Source organism: Streptopelia decaocto, assembly GCF_964273445.1.
Source record: "Streptopelia decaocto genome assembly, chromosome: 3".
Taxonomy (NCBI): Eukaryota; Metazoa; Chordata; class Aves; order Columbiformes; family Columbidae; genus Streptopelia; species Streptopelia decaocto.
The window spans coordinates 68,581,852-68,602,441 of NC_138656.1; the positions used below are offsets into that span (position 1 = coordinate 68,581,852).

The 20,590-nt window shown below is 43.4% G+C and overlaps 1 protein-coding gene across 1 annotated transcript in view; it reads left to right on the forward strand.

Annotated features, from left to right (window-relative positions):
• Positions 1-922: 922 nt before the first annotated feature.
• Positions 923-20,590, forward strand: part of MAN1A1 (mannosidase alpha class 1A member 1) — a 148,403-nt gene continuing 128,735 nt past the window's right edge. Inside the window, exon 1 of the mRNA XM_082048563.1 lies at positions 923-1,787. Coding sequence (XP_081904689.1) covers positions 1,194-1,787 — 594 coding nt within the window. The 5' untranslated portion in view covers positions 923-1,193. The remainder of the gene's footprint in view (positions 1,788-20,590) is intronic.

Consider the following 20,590-nt stretch of genomic DNA (forward strand, 5'->3'; position numbering starts at 1 on the left):
TCGTTCAGTTAAAGTGACCCAGCATTTTATTGTGTTTCCCTGCTTCTCACATCCCCACTGTTCATTGCATTGCTGTATAACACGAGCAAAATCATAAATTGTGGGTTTTTTTTAAAAAAACTTTTCCTTTCACAGAAAGCTTCCTTTCACAGATGAGCTCGATGCAGCAATTTGATCAGCTATCAAATATGACACGCCTGTGCACCAACACATTGTTTTTTTCATTTGCACTAGCTTAGACAAAAAGTTGAATTGTCACGCTCACAAAGGTACATTCCCTCTACTTCCTCGCAAAGGATGGACCTTTCACCTGCACTAGAAAATAGAATTAAATTAAAACCCCTGTTTCTCTTACAAAGAGTACGGCTCCTCCTACAACAGCGGGTCGGCAATTACACCCAGCCGCGCTGGGACCCTGTCCCGCTCACCGGGGTAGGTGCGGTGCTGCTGCCGGCCCTCGCACGTCCCCAGCCGCGTGCACGCGTGAGCGTGCGTGACCGCACGTGTGTGTGTGTGTGTGCGTGCCCGTGACGCGGGGGCACACGCGCGCGGCTGTGCGTGCCTGTGTGTGCACAAGTATGCACGTGGGTGAGCGTGTGCGCGCGTGCCTGCCTTGCCGGCACGTGCCGGAGCCGCGCGCCCGCCTCGGGCTGCCACCGCCCGCTGGGGCGAAGGCGCCTCACTCGCTGCCTCGGGCGGGCGTGCCCCGCCGCCGCGCCCCCCCCCTCTGCAGGGCGGGCACCGCCTGGGGAGCCCGACAGGGTCTGACCCCAGGGACCCGCGGGGTCCGGCAGTGCGGGAGGGAGGTGGAGCGGCATGCCCGCACCCCGCCCCCGGCCCGGCCCGCCCCGCCCGCGCCCCGCCCCCTCCGCCATTGGGCCAGCGGCGGCCCCGGCCCGCCCCGCTCCGCCCCCGGCTGCCCGGCAGTTCCGCGCGGGCGGAGCGGGGAGCGGCACCCGCGGCGGCGGCCCGGCAGCATGGGCTGGAGCTGACAGCGCCCGCCCCGCACACGCCGAGCGCTGCCGGCGGGGGAGCGGCGGGAACGGGAAAAGTTGCCGCGTCCGCCCGGGGAAACTTTCTGCCGCCGAGGCGGGGTAGGCGGCGGCGGAGCCCAGCCGTCCGGTGCGGTGCGGTCCCTGCGCGGCGGCGGCGGGGCGCGCTGCTCTGCTCTGCGCTGAGGCGGCGCGGGGGCCATGCCCGCCGCCAGCCTGCTGCCGCTCTTCGGTAGCGCGGCGGGGCCGGGGGCGCTGGGCGGCCCCGCAGGCGGCGGCGCGGGCGGTGGGGGCAGGAAGGCGGCGGGCCCCGGCGCGTTCCGGCTGACGGAGAAGTTCGTGCTGCTGCTGGTGTTCAGCGCCTTCATCACCCTTTGCTTCGGGGCCATCTTCTTCCTGCCCGACTCCTCCAAGCTCCTCAGCGGCGTCTTCTTCCACTCGGCCGCCCTGCAGCCGCCGCCGCCCGGCGGGCAGCCCCGCGTCCCGCCGCAGCTCGGCGGCGGCTCGGCGGCGGGGGCGGTGGCGGCGGCCGCGGGCGGGGCGGGCAGCCTGGAGCGGATCCGCGCGGACCACGAGCGGGCTCTCCGGGAGGCCAAGGAGACGCTGCAGAAGCTGCCCGAGGAGATCCGCAGGGACATCCGCCAGGACAAGGAGAAACTTCTGCAGGACGCCCGCGGCAGGAAAGAGGCGGGCGCCCCCGGGCTGCCCCAGCGCCTCTTCCGCCAGCCCGTCGGAGCCGTGGGGCAGGAGCCCGCCGACCCCACCGTCCGGCAGAGAAGGGACAAAATCAAAGAGGTGAGTGGCGGCGGCCGGTCCCGCTCCCGGGGACGCGCCTCGGCACCCCCGCGCGGGGCAACAGGTCGCTGCCGGGGCTGGCGGCGGGATGGCGGGGAGCCCTGCTTCCTCCTGCCTCCTCCTCCTCACTGCGGAAGGGGGTCTTTCCGCCCGGTCCTCGCTCGGCAGCGGCCGAGCAGGTCGCTTGCGTCTCCCGCGGTTGCATCCTCTCAGCCCACGGTGCGTTCCGCGCCCCTGCGCGGCCGCGAGCGAGCGCTGCCTGCGGACCCGGCACTGCCGGCGCCGAACGCGCTCCGTGCCGGTTGCGCCTCCCCCCCGACGTTACCGGTCTCATCCAGCTGTTGCACCGAAACCCGGGGAGGAAGCAAAGCCCGGCGAGCGCGGGCAGGCCGCGGGGCGGCTCCGGGGGAGCCGGGCGAGGGCTGGAAGTAGCGGCGCCAGGGAGGAGAAGCGACGCCCGGGGGCCCCATCACGACGCGGGTCCGCCTGCGCGCTCCGTGGGGCATCCCACGATCTGTCGCGCGTCGGTGAGCGGCGAGTGTCTCCCCGGGATGCGGGAGGCGGCGGGAGCCGGTGCCGCACTGGTGACCAAGGAGGAGTTACCCTGGTCCGTCCTGCGCTTGGCCAGCGGGTGCGTTTCCAAGTGCGAGGTGCGGGTGTGCAGGTTCTGCAGCGCTTCAGAAATGTCGCGATCGGTCTCGGATTCACTGTTCTGCGATATCAGCTGTCTAAAGGGTTGAGGGTATTTGGCAAAATACGGTCGATTTGGGTAATAGCGGTGAGGCATCTGAGCTGTGTGGGTTTTGGCAAATTCCCTGAACTGTCTTGTTCGCTTGTGCTGCTTGTTGGTTCAGGTGTTGTTTTTAAGTCCTTCCTTACAGAATTTTTTCGAACTCTGTATAGGTAAGACTGTCGTGAATAGAGCTTGACAGCGTCCTCTGACAGAAGAATTTCCTTGATAATATAGTTTAATTTCCCATCATTACCGTCTAGTTTATTTATCAAACTGACAATTTCAGCTGCCTGCAGAGATTAGGGTTTATGAATTAATTAATAGTATATATTTCCTGTTCTGTAGTGATGGAAATGAGTTGGGGTGAGCCTGTAACTACTGAGTATTTTTGTGTTTGTGAAACATCATTAGACATATTTGAGCTGATTTATTTTTATTGCATGTTTGTATGGAGCGGTCTGAAAAGTGAGCTCTGACACCATGCAGAGCAGTAGAAGATAAGCTGTCACAAATCTCAAATTGTGTTCTGTGCTCTGGAGTCCTTGCATCAGTCTAACTATTTTAGCAAAATATGCAGCGGTCATAAGCAGTAAATACCGATGCAAAGGTATTTTATGGGGAGAAACTCTCAGGAGTGCATGGTATAGACTGCATCTTGGTGTGCAGAGACTATGTTCTCTTCTGGTTTAGTTACACAGCCTCCCTGAAGCATACAGAACAGTTACAAACACCAGCAAACTCTTCTCCCAGCCATCTTGAATTGCCATGTAGAAGTATTTAGAAGTAATGAGGCTCCAGACCTGACGTATACAGTTCTGTAGTACAGAAGACTGCAACAAGTAAATAAGCAGGAGGAAGAAGATAAAACTTAAGTATACTGCTCTTGCTGGTCCCGCTGTGTGCCAGCTAGTCCAAGTTATCTTTTATTACATATGGATACATGTGTGTACGTGAGCATGTATTTGTATGCTTGTATATGTAGATGTATATACAAGCATACCCCAATATCTCTTCAATTTTTCTTTCTCTTTCCATTCCATCACTCTTCTTTCTCTTCAGCTGCTATAGAGGAGCCACTGACAACACAGTAACTCCCCAAAACAGATCTTTGGCCGTGTAAGTGTAGGAGATGACAAAGACACTGCAGTTAGTTCCTAGATCTTTATTTTTTCTTCATATCTCAGTATAATTCCTCAGTACTGTGTGTTTCCTTTCCTCCTGATTCAGTATGTGACTGTAACATGTTGTTTACTTAATTGCTCTTGCATTTTTGCAGAACCTTGATTGGTTTGACTTTTTTTTTTTTTAAAGAATGCTTCCTTTTTTTTTGTTTGTTTTATTCTCTCTGACTGTAAAATGGTGTTTCCTATACTGTGTTAACTTGCTTCGCATTGTTTCATGTGTTGACCTTTATGTTGCTTCTCTCTCTGTCTTTGCAAGCACTTATCCACTTGTTTTTATGTTGATACTTTACTGTCAAGCTGGAATTCTAATCTACAGTCTTTTTAGAACTAGTTTTAAATTGTAACTTTTTGAAATACTACACTGTACATGCACAGAAACTGGAATTATTCCTTAAAGCTCCTCTCCTTGTGCCTGGTGGTTGCATGCTGGAGCTCCAAACATAATGATTCTTTCTGCTTTCATACCCTAAGCCTGGAATTTGACTCTTCTCTTGTATGCCTAGAACTCGAAATTTGAAGCCATTCCTGTGCATCTTTCTGACAGACAAAGCAGGCTACTTTAAAGGAAAAGAATGCCGAGAAATAGGGTTGTTCTTCCCTGCATTTCTGTCCTGGAAGAGCTGTGTATCATGAACATGTTGATAAAAGGGGAGAGAGCTTAGAGATGTTTTGTTCATTTACCTGTTTTAAATTTCAAATTGAAATCAGTGTTTAGATGTCTAGTTGTACTAATACGTTTATGATCACAAAACAATAAAATGACATGACTTTATAGCATTTCTTAACAAAGTTTTGTTATAGAAATGTTAATAATTCTTTTTATGGCATACATTTTGTATTTAAAAAAGGGTGAAAATTAAAGTGGGACTATAAAGATTCTTGGGCTTTATTTAGTATCAAAACCAACATAATACGACAACTAGAAAAAATAAGTTGCTAGAAGCATATAAAGCAAGCAGAAGACTTGTGGAAACACAGAGAAGTGAAGGTCACGTTGCTGTCACTGCCTTCCACTCTGCCAGAATGACACGGTTGTTCGCCAGGTGAGTGTGTGTGGTAACGGTCCCACCATGTAACACCTGCAAGGCCTGCCTGTGTGCAGGTGTGCCCATACAGGTGAGGGTTGTGGGCTCAAGGCCAGAGATGGGTGCTGCGATGTTCCTCTGTTTCTCTTCTGATGATGAGTTATACACAAACTTAGAAAAAGAAGGTCTGGCGGTACTGCTGGCAGCGGGGCGCTTCCTGTTGTAAAACCGCTGTCAGTTGCTTGTGGCTGCTGAATTTTTTACTGGCTGACCTTGTGTTGCCTGCTCTGAGCGTCTTCCTCATGCTGAATGCTTCAGGAAGGCTTGAGCAAAGAGTCACAGTGGCTTTTGAGTGTACCAGCATGCTTGTGTTTTGTCAGAATGGGAGTTCTTTGGGCAGTTCCACTGATGCTCTGGTGTCTCCGTGAGCTGAGGCAGAGTCTGGCTACCTAGTAAATCTCACACTGCTCTCTTGTTTCTGTGTCTTGATAGGACCCCCAGACTGTGAATGAGGAGGTTGTGCTTTGTATTCCTGATTCCACTCACTGATTTGAGAGGTGGCCCCTTTTTTAAGCAAGTACCTCCTGTGGTATCTGTTCCCCATCTGTAAAAAAAGGGTGAGTGGAAGGCAGTGATGACTCTTTTACACTCAAATAAGTTGAAAGTTTTCCAGTCTCCGCTCTTATCACTGTTGGTTGTGGCTGGGCATCATTATTTCTCATGTCCAGGGAAGACTTGCTGGTGCATAGGCAGTTTGAAAAAGGTGGCAGCTTGATATGAACTAAAGAAGTGATTAGAAGAGGATGGCAATAGTGGGGACAAGCTATGAAGGCAGGAGATGCTCTGTTTTTGATTAGGGGAAACTGACTTTGAACATTTTCCAAGTCTCATTCCTCTCTCTCTCTCTCTCTCAAAAAAAGAAAAAGTGATTGAATTATTTAGGTGTTAAGAAAATAGCAAAAAATTGAACTCTTTTTATTTCAGAGGAAAGGAGTAGAAAACGATGAATGAGTTAGCTCAGGTACTAGAAGCAATATAATTACATTAGTGCAGCGCTCTGCCCAGGCTAATTAATCCTGCTGAACAGCTCGCTATTGGTGTTGGTGGAGCACCATACTAATGCAGCTGTGCTGTTCTTGTACAAGGTGTCTAGCTTGGAAACTGCATGTTATTGTTTGGAGCTGTTTGGACACATTTTCAGGATAAAAGCCTCCTTGGTAAACCGTGATCGATGTCCAAAGAGCATGATCATGCAGTGCTCCAAATACTTATACAGCTCTCAACTTTTGCAGTCATCTATGGGAAGTCCTGGAGAGGAAAACTTTATTCATTGATTCTGTGGTCCTTTCTGAGCACTAATCCTTTGAGCTCACCAGGGCAGTGGTCACAAGTCAGTGAAACAGACTCTACAGCTAAAGATTACTTCACACTGTTTTCCTATAAAGAACTGAATTGGGGTTGGCAGTGTGAATTCTGGAGCTTCTGAAGTCCTCAGTGTTCATTTCGGTTTTATAATTGTTTTCTGTGGTGGCTTTTATGCAGTTTAGTTGGAAGCCATTAGGTTAAGCAAGAAGTCTCAGTAATGTTGCAGGGAAGTTCAGAAGTATCTGGAGGAAAGAAAGCTTGCGAGTGTGGAGATAAAGCACTATTCAGAGATCTGATATGCACTTGATGTGGCAGCACTCAGGCACAATAAGAACTCTCCAGTAACAAGGAGGAGCAATGGCAGAATTACAGGAGGTGGCTCACTGCTGAAGAAGGGTGGTTCGCCCCCTGTACCTTCCTGCACATTTCCACTGCTTGCTTTCTTACTGCCTGGTATCCTGATGCAGTGGCTCAGGGGAAGCCAGGGCCAGGTTGGGGGAGATTTATTCCCTTTTTGTTTTTTTGGTTTTTTTTTTGGTTAATGAGGCAAGGCGCACTCACTAGTACTTGTCACTGTCAAAAACAGAGGGGAAGCCTCTTCTTAAAACTTCTGATTGCCTTCTTCCACTGTCCACTTTGCATTAATTCCACTGTAGCCCTCTGTCTGGTGCTTCAGCTTATTAAACCAGCAGAAGGCTGCCAGAGCAAAATAACTGGATAGTTTTCTGCCAAATCTTCTGTCAAGTTGGTGAGCTGACGGCCTTAATGGAAGGGTTGACTCGGTGCTAGTTTTGGATGTGGTGAGGGAACAGTATTATGTGGATGAAAGAGGTACAAAACTTCTTTCAGTAGCCTTGTTTTAGGAGCTTGTATCTGATCTTCTGGCCTAGCTACTCCATTAAAATTGACTCTCCACAATGTGGCATTTGCAGAGCAAAGGTTCAATCTACTGTAATAACCTTCTGTAGCAGGCTGAGGTGCTGCACTTCAGAAGACTGTTACCTCCCAATACCTTTTCTCAGAACACAAAAAGGGAAAAGAAACCCAGTGGCAGGAATTACTGAAGGCCCAGCTCCTGTAGATCAACATTCAAAGTGCTTTTACTGGGAGAAAGCCTTGTGGGAGCCTTCATAGGAGAGGGAGGGAAAGAGTTAAAATGCAGCTGTGGAAGTATTGAGTGGTTTTAGTTTCAAACAGAAAAAGCCACCTTCCCTGATGGTAAATTTCTTTAAGAAAAAGATACAGTGAAAGGAAAAAAATTGACATGTAATGAGTAAGCAATGTGGTGATTCCTTGCAACATGCTGATGATGCTATGCATTTTGAAAGTAGTCTTCGTAAAGTACTTTGTGTCCTTAATGCTGGCATCTTGTAGCTGTCACTCTGTTTGTCAAAGGAGTTTAAAATTAATCTTGGCTTCCCCCCACCACCGAAGTTTTATTTACCTACTGATAATCTTCAGTGCTTTTGTATCTCTAGTTCTTTTTGAGTTTTTTGCAGTCCTTCCTGATACTGTTGGTTAAATATATTTAGTTATTTTAAATTGTTTTCTAAAAGATAGGAAGGAGGTGAATTAAATGCCTACATACAGGGAATTGCATATGGTAGATAGGTGGGTATCTTATACCCCTAAGTTAAGAACATCCTTACAGAGCTTGCAGATGTTTTCCCTGGGTTTGGGAGACCTGTGCTCTTGTGAAGTGGCACCTGGAGGTGGCAGGGGTTATCTTATGGCATCTAAAATGTCACAAAAGAGTATGTTAAATTGCTTATGTAGGGATAGTGGCACTGCAAGATGCACAGAATCATAGAATAGTTTGAATTGGAAGGGACCTTTAAAGGTCATCTAGTCCAACCCCCAGAGAATCTTCATCTTGAATTACTAAGAGTATGATACAGTGACTCTATTAAGGAGCCTCTTGTTTGTGTCACTTGCCAGACCCTCTGCAGAGCCAGTTCAACCTGCCAGCCAGACAGAAAAGCTACCCCTGCTTTTGTTGGGATCATGACCTGGTGGGATAGGGAGCCAAAATGGCTTAGTGGAGGTCTGAGCACAGTGGAAGCAGTGGACCCCCATCAAGCCACTGCTTTTGAAAGGAGAGCAAAGTGGAGGAGAATGCGTCTGAAGCATCTCTTTGTCCGCAAGACATTAAACAGGATATGCCTTTGCCAAATTAATGTTCTTTCTGCTGGGAGCCCTTAAGGTCTTTTTAGGGGAGGACATTATTCCAGGTGAGTTGCTTCAGCTGCCTTTTTTTGAGAACCTGGTAGCCTGTCCTCATTCAAGTGACTTGAAATTTATGCTATATAGGCAAATGCCAGTCTGATTTGAACATTGGTCATGAGATGGAGGGATGTCTCAGTATGGGACTGTGTGCGTATTTGACCAGAATGGGTGTGTTCCCATTGCTAGATCATGGGGGTTTTTTCAGCCTTACACCTATTTTTTTGTGAGCTAAGGAGAATATTTAATTATGTTCAAACTTGGTCTACATTCTCAACAGGTAAATTTACCAAAACTAACTGAATGTCCTATGTAACTGGATCCTCAGAATTATGGGGTAATTGAAAAGGCTTTAGATATTCAGTGGAAAACATCTGGCTTTCACCAAAAAATCAAGCACATGATTAATTCTTTAACTGAAAACCCGCATGCACATTTTATGTAAAGGCAAAACCTAAATTCCAGACACATAGGGCTCTTTTCATGAAAGCTAAATAAGGTGATGTAAAGATGTGAGGTAAAGCTTAAAATTGAACGTCTCCTGTGTTTTGGCAAAAGTTGTATTCTCATGGTGATGATTTCGTATTTTATGTTAGTATAGCAGCCTATGGCAACCATTTAATATAAAATAGAGTAAATCATAATGTTGGTGAGTACAGTAGCTTAAGGCTGTAGTTCTGTGGGCAAACTGAAGCAGAAAATTTCCACTTGTTTATTAAAATCTACCGCTAAGGCCAAAAAATGCCTTATCTCATTCGAGGGAAAATAAGAGTGGTAGACAGCCAGGCTTTGATAGCTTCTTTGAATGCTAATGAAGGCACAGGACTATGAGAAGGAAATCATGGATAGACAGGAGGGAGCACTTCTTGTGGAAGGTAATATATGTCATTATAAAAGCACATGCATGACTGTTGGATTTCTTAAAGCTGTCTGAAACATGCTGCTTTAAGAGTTGTTCAATGTGTTAACTTTATGTTGGTTTTGTTTTTTAAAATACTATACTGGCTTGAGGAGCCAGCATAGCTGTACATTTCTGTGGTTTTCATCTTAAATAGAATATCTTAACAAGTAGTTCCTTTATTTATGAATAATAAATTTGTCTCCCTAATTTATTTGGCAGAATAAGAGTCTAATACTTCAGGAAAGTGTCTTTACGGTGTTTGCTGCTGTCTAACAGTGCATTACTTCTCTGGCATAAAACTGCTGCCTGCGATGGTACAAAGATGATAAAACACTTTTTTTGGTAACCATTTCTGCTATTCAGATGCGTCTCTGTGTAAACTATGTTTCAGACATTCGGTTTTGAAGGATTTTTGTCATCCATTTCTAAGTTATTTCTAGAACTGTAATTTTACAAATGAATAAAATGATTTTTTTTAGGTGGAACTATAAATTAAGCAATATGGGCAATGTACCAGATACGCAATATTCCAGATACTCAATGTACCAGTTCCTTCTTTTGCGTGAAAATCTCCTTTATCCACAAAACTTGTTTAGGGTTGTTTTTACTTGTTTGGTTGATTGGGGTTTTTTTATGTGTTTTGGTTTTGTTTGGTTGGTTTTTAAGCATGGGATATAAATAATGTGTGCATGCTTCTAAAAAGTATCTCTCTTTCTCTGCTTTCCATGACTTTTTATAATCAGGTCTGTAAGTCTGTCCTGAAAACATAATTGATGAGTAATAAAGCACATGCTTGCCTGAGACAGATTAAGCAAAACCTTTTACAGAATTGTGGTTAAGTTGCTGTTGTATCACAGTGCTCGGCAGCCTTGCCTGCAGAGTCCAGAAGACTTCACTGTGAGAAAGTGGTATGGTTTTCCAGGGGTGGAAGGGGTCTAGTGACTTGCACAAGATCACACAGTGTGAGGGTAAAGAGCAGAACTCGACTACCTGGCTCGGATTTGTTTTTTTCCCCACTAAAGCAGGGCTGCTGCTGTGTGCTGGATGAAGGCTATCTTCACTCCTACCCACACTGCAGGTCTCCAGCTTGGGCATGTCAGCTCACTAGGGTCAGTTCAAGCCCTGGTTTTGGAGCCTGGTTCATGGCTGCACATGGCAGCTGTGGTTTGCCACTGAACTGCTGCGAATCACACTGTTTATTACAGGGGGAGGCTAAACCTGAGACTCCCTGCTTCTGTGCTTAGATCATGAGCTGTTAGCTTTTTAAGCAATAGTGAAATGAAATGCTCTGATCCGGTGCTGTTTTGAAGGAAGGCAAGTACAGTAGTAAAATTCCCATTTTGCCTTTCTTGCATCCTGAAATCTTCAGTTTGAACTCTGTTGTAACCAAGAAATGCATGTACAGAATAATATGACAACTTGCTATAACTCTCTGCAGTAAGCTGATTGGATTTTATAGCTGGTGTTTATGAAGATACAGGTATTGCTCATTCTGATGTCTCTAATTTTAAAGGCTTTCCAGACAGATTGGATGAGCACATAACCTGATGTTACATTCTTATAACTGTTAAAGTTAAACATTCACAGCCCTTGTGGGAACAGTGAGATATGCAGTCTCTTTTGCAAAGGTAACTACAAGTGTAAAATATACTTTCATTTGTCCTCCCACTCCCTTTTGGAAACTATATGTACCTTGGCTTTTAAATTGTCTTAGAGATAAAGCAAATGAATGGAAGTCTGGCTTTTAAGAAACTTGGGCCTTTTTTTTATGCAAATCTCTAATAAGGTAAGAAAAGACATGAAGATCAGAAGAGACAGTAGGCAATATTGAGCAGAGAACTAAAATGATGCTGTGCAGTGGAAGAGCTGATGACTGTGGAACATCTGGCTTCCTGTGCACATATCAAAAATCATTTGAGAAGAATCAACTTTTTTCTCTAATGCTGGGCAGAAACAGAAGTTGCAATTTTAATGTTAAAACATGCAGTTTTGCACTTATGTGAGTATATATATATATATTGCTGGCACTTAGGTTGGAGACTGTACTGTGTATTTTTTAAATGAATAAAGTAGAAAGGAACAAATTCTGATACTTTTTTCCAGGGGTGATCTTATTGCTTGGCAACATAAACCCTCTTTTTCAATTATTTATTCAAAGTCGGTATGTGCTTTTAAAACATTGCATTAGATCAGGGTGGCTTGTTTCTTTAATTAGTATTCAGACCACTGTGAGGGTATTTTTTTTAAAGTATCTGTGTATTTTTCTTTTGCTTAGTCAACTGCATAATAAACATCTCTTTGCCTTTTGAAATTTCTTTTGTTCAGGGACTGCTTTCTTCCAAGGAAATAGGAAGTAGCTTGTGTAAAAGAATACCAAGCTAAAAACCCATTTTGCTTTCAAAGTGTAGTGCTTAAGGAGATAGTAATTTTACTATTTGCTGATATACGCACACAGATGCAGACCCAGTCTTTAACTGCACTGTCAGTTTTCTCACTGCCTTTGAGCGCTGACATCTGTTGGTGCGCTGAATGGTGATATTAATGATAAGGCTTTACCCATACTGCTGTCTGTAGGGAAATCTGCTGCATTTTATTGTGGTTATAGTTCTCCACCCATCTGTGATTTTGAGAATTGCACTTTAAATGTTGCATTGGACCTAAATAGTAATACTAGATTCTTCAAACTGAAGCTTAAAGAACAGAAATAGATGTTAATCATTTGCAGTGATGGATTTCTTCTCCTCCTCTCTCCCCCACATCATGGAACAGAAAACCTTATTACCATTTAAAGAGTAGAAGAGTTATACACATGACATATTTTAAAAGTCATAATACTTTAAAGCTGCATGCTGCTTGCTTTTTTTTCTGGTGAGATTGTCTGAAGAATCACCACGGGGAAAACTATGCTATGTAAAGACAAACTCCAAGTTGACGGATATTTTTATGTCTTATTCTGTAAAGCTCTAGAGTAAGCATGGTACTAAACCTGAAATGACTTTTCACAGAAGTGTGTGTGATACTGTCAAGGGCTGAAGTGACATCACAGGTCAAGAAGGGCATTTAAAAAAATAACCTATCTGAAGAAAAGCCCATAAATGTCTCCATGCAGTTTCTTTAGAAAAAAATCACTGGATTCCTATATTGAGACAGAGATGTATCCATATTTCTCTCCATATAGCTTTTACATAAGGGCCCAATATATTGTACAGTTGGTAAATGACAAATTCTGTTGCCTGTAACTAGAGTTGTAGTTTTTGGAGGGCAAGCTCTCATCTGAATAAAAACCTTGAAAAAAGTAAAAGGAAGACACTGTTTGTTTGGTTGCTTGTTTTTTGTTTTTTACAAAGAGTCATCTAAATTGAAAATATAATTATACATATGCTGCAAGCAAAATCCAAAACATTAGGATGGAGAAAATAAATCCTTGTATTTCAATAATCAGTTTTGCTCAAGTTATATTTTATCATATAAATCTAAACCTTGCAGAAAGTCGATGCTCTGTAAGAATGTTTTCAGACTTCATGGAAACAGTTTTCATATGCATCCTGGTCACCTGAAAGCATTATAGAGACATGGTTGGTCTGCATTTATGCACACTGTAGTCCTGTTTGTTCTTTCTCTCAACCTTCTGCTTACCTTATGATTTTCTTGTTGAGAAGGAAAGAGATTCACACCACTGGACCTCTAAAGGCTCCATCTTTTGCTTAGAGCAGGGCTGACTTCAAAATTAAATCAGGTTGCTCAGAATCTTGTGCACTCAAGTGTGGAAAAATCTCTGTGGAAGGTGGTTTTGCAGCTCCTCTGGACAAATATATTCCAGTGTCTGAAGACCCTTATTGTAATTTTTAATTATTATTTTATCTAGTTAGAATTTCTCTTGAAGCAACTCATGACCACTGGCTTTTCTCCTTTCATTGTGCACCACTGAGAAGAGCTTGGCTACCTTTTCTCTTTTGGGCACCAACTAAGTCATTAAGAAGCCTTCTCTACTCTAGTCTTAAATCCAGCTCTATCTATCCTTGTATGTCATGTGTTCTCAATTTTTTTTTTTTTTTTTAATCTCTAATTGGTACAATGGAGCTGAAAATCAAGAACAGGGTTCCCATTTGAGGCATCAGGAATGACACATAGAAAGTGTTCATTGCTCTCCATCAATAGCAAGCACTTTTGGCAATGCAGCCCACTCTACAGTTAGCCTTCATCACTGCAAGGATGCCTTGCTTACTTGTGTTCAACAGGTTGTTCATCGGGACCTCTAGGACATTTGCTGCAAAGCTGTTTTCTAGCCTGTAAGTACCTATCATGTACTGTGGCATGGAATTATTCCACATTAGGTATAAGATTTTTGCATTTGCTTTTTTTGGGCTTCACAAGTCTTGTCAGCTAACTCCTTCAGCTTGTTGAGGTCCTTCAGATGGGAGCTCTACCCTCTGGCTTCTTGGTTGCTGGAGTTTGGCGTTACCCATGAAGTTGGTGAGGGTGTGTTCTGCTCTGTCGTTCTGATTAACTCTGGAGAAGTGTCATTCATAGCTAGCCATTAGGTGGACTTTGACCTGCTTACTGCTTGAGCTTGTCAGTCCAGCCACTTCTTTTCATCAACCTTGTTGACCAGCCATCTAGTCCATGCCTTTTCAGCTGCCGTAAGGCTAAGAGGGACTGCATCAAAAAACATGCTTTATGAAGTCAAGGTAAATGGTGTCTGCTGCTGTCCTTATCCCGAGCCAGTGGCTTCATCATAATAAGTAACTGGGTTGGTTGAGCACATTTTGCCTTTGGGAAATTATGCTTGCTGTTCACAAAGGTGTTTCTGTCCTTCATGTTCCTGGAAATAGATTCAAGGAGGATTTGCTCCATTTTCTTCTCAGGATTTGGAATAAGTCTGACTGGCTTGTAGGTCCCTGAATCTTCCTTCTTGCTTTTTTTTCCTCAGTTATCAGGGACTTCCCTTGGTCACTATGGTCTTTCAAAAGTGATCTGGAGGGGCCTTGCAATGACATCAGCCAAATCCCTCAGCACCATCAGAAGCATCTCATCTGGTCCCATGAACTTGTGTATGTCCATTTTGCTTAAGTACTTCATCCTAAACTTTGTTTTCATTTACCTGACACCTTTCCCCAGGCCCTTGACACTAAGCCCTATGAGTATGCCTGGCCAGTAAAGACTGAAGCAAAAAAAGACCAAGTGGTTGAGCCTTTTTGTCCTTGTTCTGTTTGGTCCCTCTTTTGCTGCTGATGTACCTGTAGAGGCCACTTCTGTCCTGTGGCAGTTCACAGCTGAGCTTTGACCTTGCCTGGTGCAGGGCAGCATTCTGCACTGCCATGGGGAAGCACCTGCTGCTGCCCCTCTGTGAGCTTTCCTGAGGGCTTGGCATCTGGCTCAGCCAGTTGCTCCCTGTGCAGCCACCCCGGTCTCCTGCCATGGGCCATTCTCATGCTTGAAGATAAATTAAGTCTCCTGGTTGCCTTTGCGCCTGTGGGGAACTCTCCCATGGGATCCTGTGGACGAGGTCCCTGAACAAACCGAGCTTGTTTCCCTGAAGTCTGGGGTCTTTATTACTTGGTACTCTAGTTCCTTCAGGATCTTAAACTCTCCTGTCTAGCCTGTAGATAGACTTGAGGTTTATACGTTTCTCATTCATGCATTAATTATTTTGAAATGAGCTTTTATTATGAGAGGTGGGTTGGTAGAGGAGAATGGCATGTAGCCTTTCCTGGCTGATTTGCATTGGTGCTACTTCTCTTGGTTTCATTAGGGAAGCCCAGCAGACACCACTATGTTAGTCCAGTGGGTATTTTGTTTTGAAGTCTTTAAAAAATGAGGAAATGTTTGCTGGACAAGCAGATATGTTTCATATAGGAAATTCCAATTTGAATTTTTGAAACACAAACTATTGATGGAAAACAAAACTTAGAGTTGCAGCTTTTGCCACTTTAGTGGATGTAAATGGGTTACTAGTGTACTGACATGGGCTGGGAGACCTGCCATTGGAGAATCATGTGCTGCTTTAAAGCATCTTTACTCTGCATGCTTCTGATCAAAATATAAATAATCTGATGTTTATACATTGCAAATAGAAAATTAAGGACACGAAAGCTAATATAGTGTCAAAGTTGAGAAGGTCAAAGTTTGGTTTATAACTCAAATAGATACCACTGAATTAGATTTAGAATCATAGAATCATTTTAGTTGGAAGACACCCTCAAGATCTTCAAGTCCAACCATAACCTAATTCTAGCACTAAACCATATCCCTAAGAACCTCATCTATATGTCTTTTAAACCCCTCCAGAGGTGGTGGCTCAACCAGTTCTCTGGACAACCTGTTCCAATGCCTGACAACCCTTTCTGTGAAGAATTTTTTCCTAATATCTAATCTAAACCTCCCCTGGTGCAACTTGAGGCCATTTCCTCTTGTCCTATCACTTGCTACTTGAGAGAAGAGACCAACACCCTCCATGTTACAACCTCCTTTCAGGTAATTGTCAAAAGTTTTGTTTAATTTTTTTTCTTAAGGGCCTAGCTTCATTTGTAAGCACTTAAAATTAGTAAATACTTATTGCTGGTTTACAAACGTGTGTTTTTTGATTAAAATTCCATCTGTTTTGTGTGGCTCATTTACAGCATCACTATATAAATATTTTTACAGTAGGGTTGTACTATTGCACTGCACTACCAATTCATGAGAATCCAGCTCTTCAGTATTTGACTTTCTGTCACTTTTGACATCACAAAGAGGCCTGGTTTTACAGAAGCTTGGTTTTGAAAATGAAATCTTTTTCTATACTGCTTCATACTCAGCATCCAAACTGGCTAGTCGCTCCTAAAAGGGTAGGTTTCCCATATGAACGGTGATACATGAGCATCTCTTCAGTTTGACATGCCTACTCTGATTTCGTTGATGTGAGAAGCAAAGCTCTTTCCAGCTATAGCAGGGACTATATAACGTTCCTTTTGCCCCAACTTTACGATACTTTGTTATGGGAACAGTGCTCACCCATAGTTTTTATTTGGCAAAAATGTGAAAAGGTAGCTGTAAAATCTAGATGAGTACTTTTGGTGGGAGCTGAATAAGGTTGTGGAAAGGGCCTTTAAGCTTAGGAAAGGAGTCAAGCTTGTTTTAACTTTAATTAGGTCTTTTTTCCCTTAAATGCTGTACTAAGTTTGTGTATGGAGGTTTCATTTAATCAAGTAAGTAAGTTATTTTGAATCTTGTCGAGCAATCTGAAGCTTGACCAGTGGCCGCATCTCTACTTTTACATTTTTGATCTGTGACCTGAAGTAAAAATTCAGCATTTCATTTTCTGATGTAAAGCAGGTCCTGTAGTCTGGGCTATTTAAGGTCACAGCATTTGGGTCTCTCGCATGTGTAAATAAACTTTAGCTGAATAGTATTCTGATCTGTATGTGCTGGACACTGAAAAAGCTTTTTCTTTGTGTCTGTAGTCTTGATCTTGAGAACCTAGAAAGATACAACTATTACAAAATTGTTCTAAACACATAATAGTGTGCTGCGAGATGTTACCTGTGTTCATTCAGCTTTCTGCTGTGCTAATTACTCATTAGTGTGTTCTGGGATGAGGGGATTTTTCTGGCGTTTTTTCTTCCTTTCTCTTTTTTCTGTTCCCTTCTGAACACAGTATTTTTGTGATGCCTGTTTTATTCTTTATTTGCCACGAGAAGTCTTATCCACTTCAGATTCATGCCACTGTTTGAAAAATGTTTATATTCTGTTTTCTGAGGAAAGAACAAGGCCAGCAGCTGATGCTGAAGACATCTCAAAAACATCTTTAAAAGCCCCCTATGTTTGTGTGAACAGTGCAGCGCAAATAAACACACTGATCCACTACCTCAATGTCAAACACACCTAGTGTCTGTTTTACCAGCCCTACCCTATGTCCACACAGAGAAACATTTTCCTATGAACTTTGTGGCTGGTTTTACTGCAGCTTCACCAATAATGATTCGCCTGTACTTCATGTTGCTGTTAGTCCTGTGTTATGTGGGGAACTTCTGCAGGCTGTAAAAAGAGCTGTGAATGTGCTATAATCAGAAAGAAAATAGCTTATTCATAATTTCTCTTGGATATTCTTGCAGTGCTTTAATATCCAGTTTCAAATATGCTGTTTACAGGAAACATCCTGGGTGTCATTGTACATGCTTAAGTCAAAACAACTGGGAATTTGTTATGTGTTATCTTTTCTATCACCACTATGTCCCCACCCCCCAAAAAAACCCCACTTAAATTTTATCTTCTGTCTTTTCCTTAAAATTGCAAAGGACTTGACTGAATTCCCCAAAAATGTTACATAGAAGGAGGAGAGAAACTTTTTGGGTTTTCTGATGGGAAAAGGAACAATGAAAGCATGTGAAGGAAAACTTGCTCATCTTTCATTGAAAACTTATAACTGGGAACATCACAGATGTGCCAGTAAAGAAACTAGCATATAAAAGAGTGTTTGGAGTGAAGCAGAGGAAAGCTGTGTGTATACATACGTGTGTTAATAAAAAAAGACCAAAGAAAAAGCTCATACCTTAATATGTGGAATTATTGCCAAAGAAGTAGAGCCAAACTATGGTTTTTACCATCTTTTTAAACATGGTAAAGATAGGATTGTAGCACACTTTTCTGTCTGTGTTTGCTCTTACTGCAATTAGCAGGGATGTTTCACAGCTGTTAGGGCTTGTACATGAATCTGAAACTTGAGAAAGGCCTCATTTTGGCTGGTGAGGAGGAAGTGTTTTGCAGCTCAGATGATGAAAGGTACTTCTTGAAACATACTGTATAGCTATATATGAGGGTGTACTAATGACTTTATTATATGAAGTCTGATTAAACGTTTTATTATTCATATATTTTACCTTTTACCCTTTGGGCTGCTGGGCAGAAATAACATTTTTGATCTTCAGAACTGCTACTACTAATTAGAGACCTCTTTGAATAAGAACAGCATTTGCTTGCAAGTCACAACCTGTTTTAAAATAAATTGTACTCGCTGTTTTATAGCTTACTGGAAATCCTTATCAACAGTTCTCGATCAGGTTTTTATACAAGGAATTTGATAACAATTTGTAGAGTTAATCCACATAGTTACTTCATCTGACTTTGGGACACCACTCAGTTTCATTCATGCTCTCCAGGTTTTGTGATATGGTTACTGTTACTGAAGTGGCTATGACCTCAGTAATACTTCTGGGGTGAATTTAGGATTATTTTTTTTTCCCTAGCAGAATTTTCATTTCTTTTAGCATCTGTCTGTAAATCTCCATGATTCTGTTTTTACAGACAAATACTGAACACATGTATTGTGAGGAAAAACAAATAATTTTTATCTCTATATCTTTGAAAGATGTATACAGTCACTTTCCCCAAATCAGCACAAACCCATGTTCCTTTTGTTCTCCCTTGGGTTTAGGCAGTACACTTAAAAATCTAGCCAGCCAGATCAGAGCTAGAGGCAAATTTACCAAAAACGCAGCAGTTTCTTTTAGCACACATTTTGCCACTGAAAAATTCTTTTCCCTGAAGGCAGAGTACATGTGCTGGTGTTGGTTGTAGGACAGGTGTATGTGCACTTGGTGCCAGCCTTTTGGGCTGAAGGGGCCAAATATTTCTGGAAATGAATGCAGACTGGAATATTTGTATGTTTTCTTGAAGCTTTTGTCATATGATGAACTGTACTCTTTTTATTTGCTTTATAAAAAGCAGATGAAAGGCAAACTAACTTAAATTCTATTTCATTGTGATCTTTAAAAACTACACCTTGCATGAACAAATTGATTACAGTAGTTTGCTCCCAAGAAGAATATTAGTGTACACATAGGGGATCACCAGCAGATCCCTCCACCTGGGGTGAGGGATTAAACTCTCCCACTGTCTACCTTTTCTGGATACCTATGGCATGAAACTGGCTTTCCCAATGCTTTCTTAAAGCTTTCTAATATTTCTTCTGCAATACTGAGCATGGAAACAGGTAAGAACTGGGGCACTGCAGTTTATGGCCACATCTGTCAGTTGCAAACAAGGCAAATGCTACTCCACAGGGATTGCTGTTCTTGAGGACTCCAGTAAGCAACTTCTCTTAAAATCAATGAAAAAAAGCCAGACTGCAAGTGTTATACAAGTTTTTTAGGGCATGAGGCATGAGGGCATGAGGACTTTAATTTTTTAATTTGAATTTATTTGATACTGCTGGGAATCTTCAAATGCAGATGTATTTCTGATGTGTTGCCTCTCTTGCAGACCCTTCTTTTTCTGTTCTGCTTGACACCTCCTTGGGTTTAGTTTGCAGTCTGATTACAGCACTAGTTTGCACCAGCAGGAATTATTGACTTTTAGAAGCAGGTATGTACATTTGATGCTGACTTCAAAACTTCCTCAAAAAACCTGAAATATTTTATCAGTATTTAAACTTGGTAGTTTCTTGCTGTGGCTCCTGTTTATTATCTGTGAGCAAGTAGTGGTGGCATCAGGTAAAAGGTAACATTCTGTGATTCTGTGTAGGCATGGAAAAATTGAAAGTCTGAGCTGTGGCATATTTTAATTACACTGATATGATTGTGAGCCCAGCCACAGGCCTGCTCTCTGGATTCAGTAGTTGGCCAGAGGCCCTGGTACCAGACCAGCTCCAGTAGCACCACACACCAGAGCAAAGCCTTCTCTCCTCCCGGATTGCACAGCCCAAAGGCTTTCGTGCCATGTCTCACTGCTCTTGGATGGGACACGAAAAGCTCCCGGCTTCGGCACTTCAGCTGTGGGCTCTGACTGGTGTGACACTTCTAGAGGGTTCTGCTTTAATTTAGCTGGAGCAGTGGTTAGTGACCTATTTCGGAGTCAGTAGCAGATGAACGCACTGCCTAGCAGCTTTCCTCAAAGCTACTGTGCTAGTTCATGTAAAAGGACTAGACTCAAAGCTGATTTCTCCTCAAAGAAATGACAGCCTTAAAAGAATACAGGATATTAGTGTGTACAAGTAGAATACTAGGAAATAAGTGTCTTCTGTTCAGCAGGGTAAGGCGGTGGTAAGTTTGGTGTGTTTGTTTTTATGACTGACAGATGAAACAATAAGATTTCCCCTTCAATATCCACATCAGCATTTAATTGCCTGCCTTAGCTAGTGCAGGTAAATTTTTAACTCTGAGTTAACCATGTCAGCTAAAAGTTTGTAAATAGGCTTAACCTGACATACTTGTAACTACACGAAAATGTGGGGGAGGGACACTAGCCATTACTGTTAAGAGCTGTTATTGTGGCAGCAAAATCCATGACAGTATGCTTGTGTGGGGAACAGGGTTGAGTTTCCAGGTATGGAGTTCTTTTGTTATTACAAAGCAGATCTTCCCATCCTTAGGTACACTGCTCACTCATAACTTACT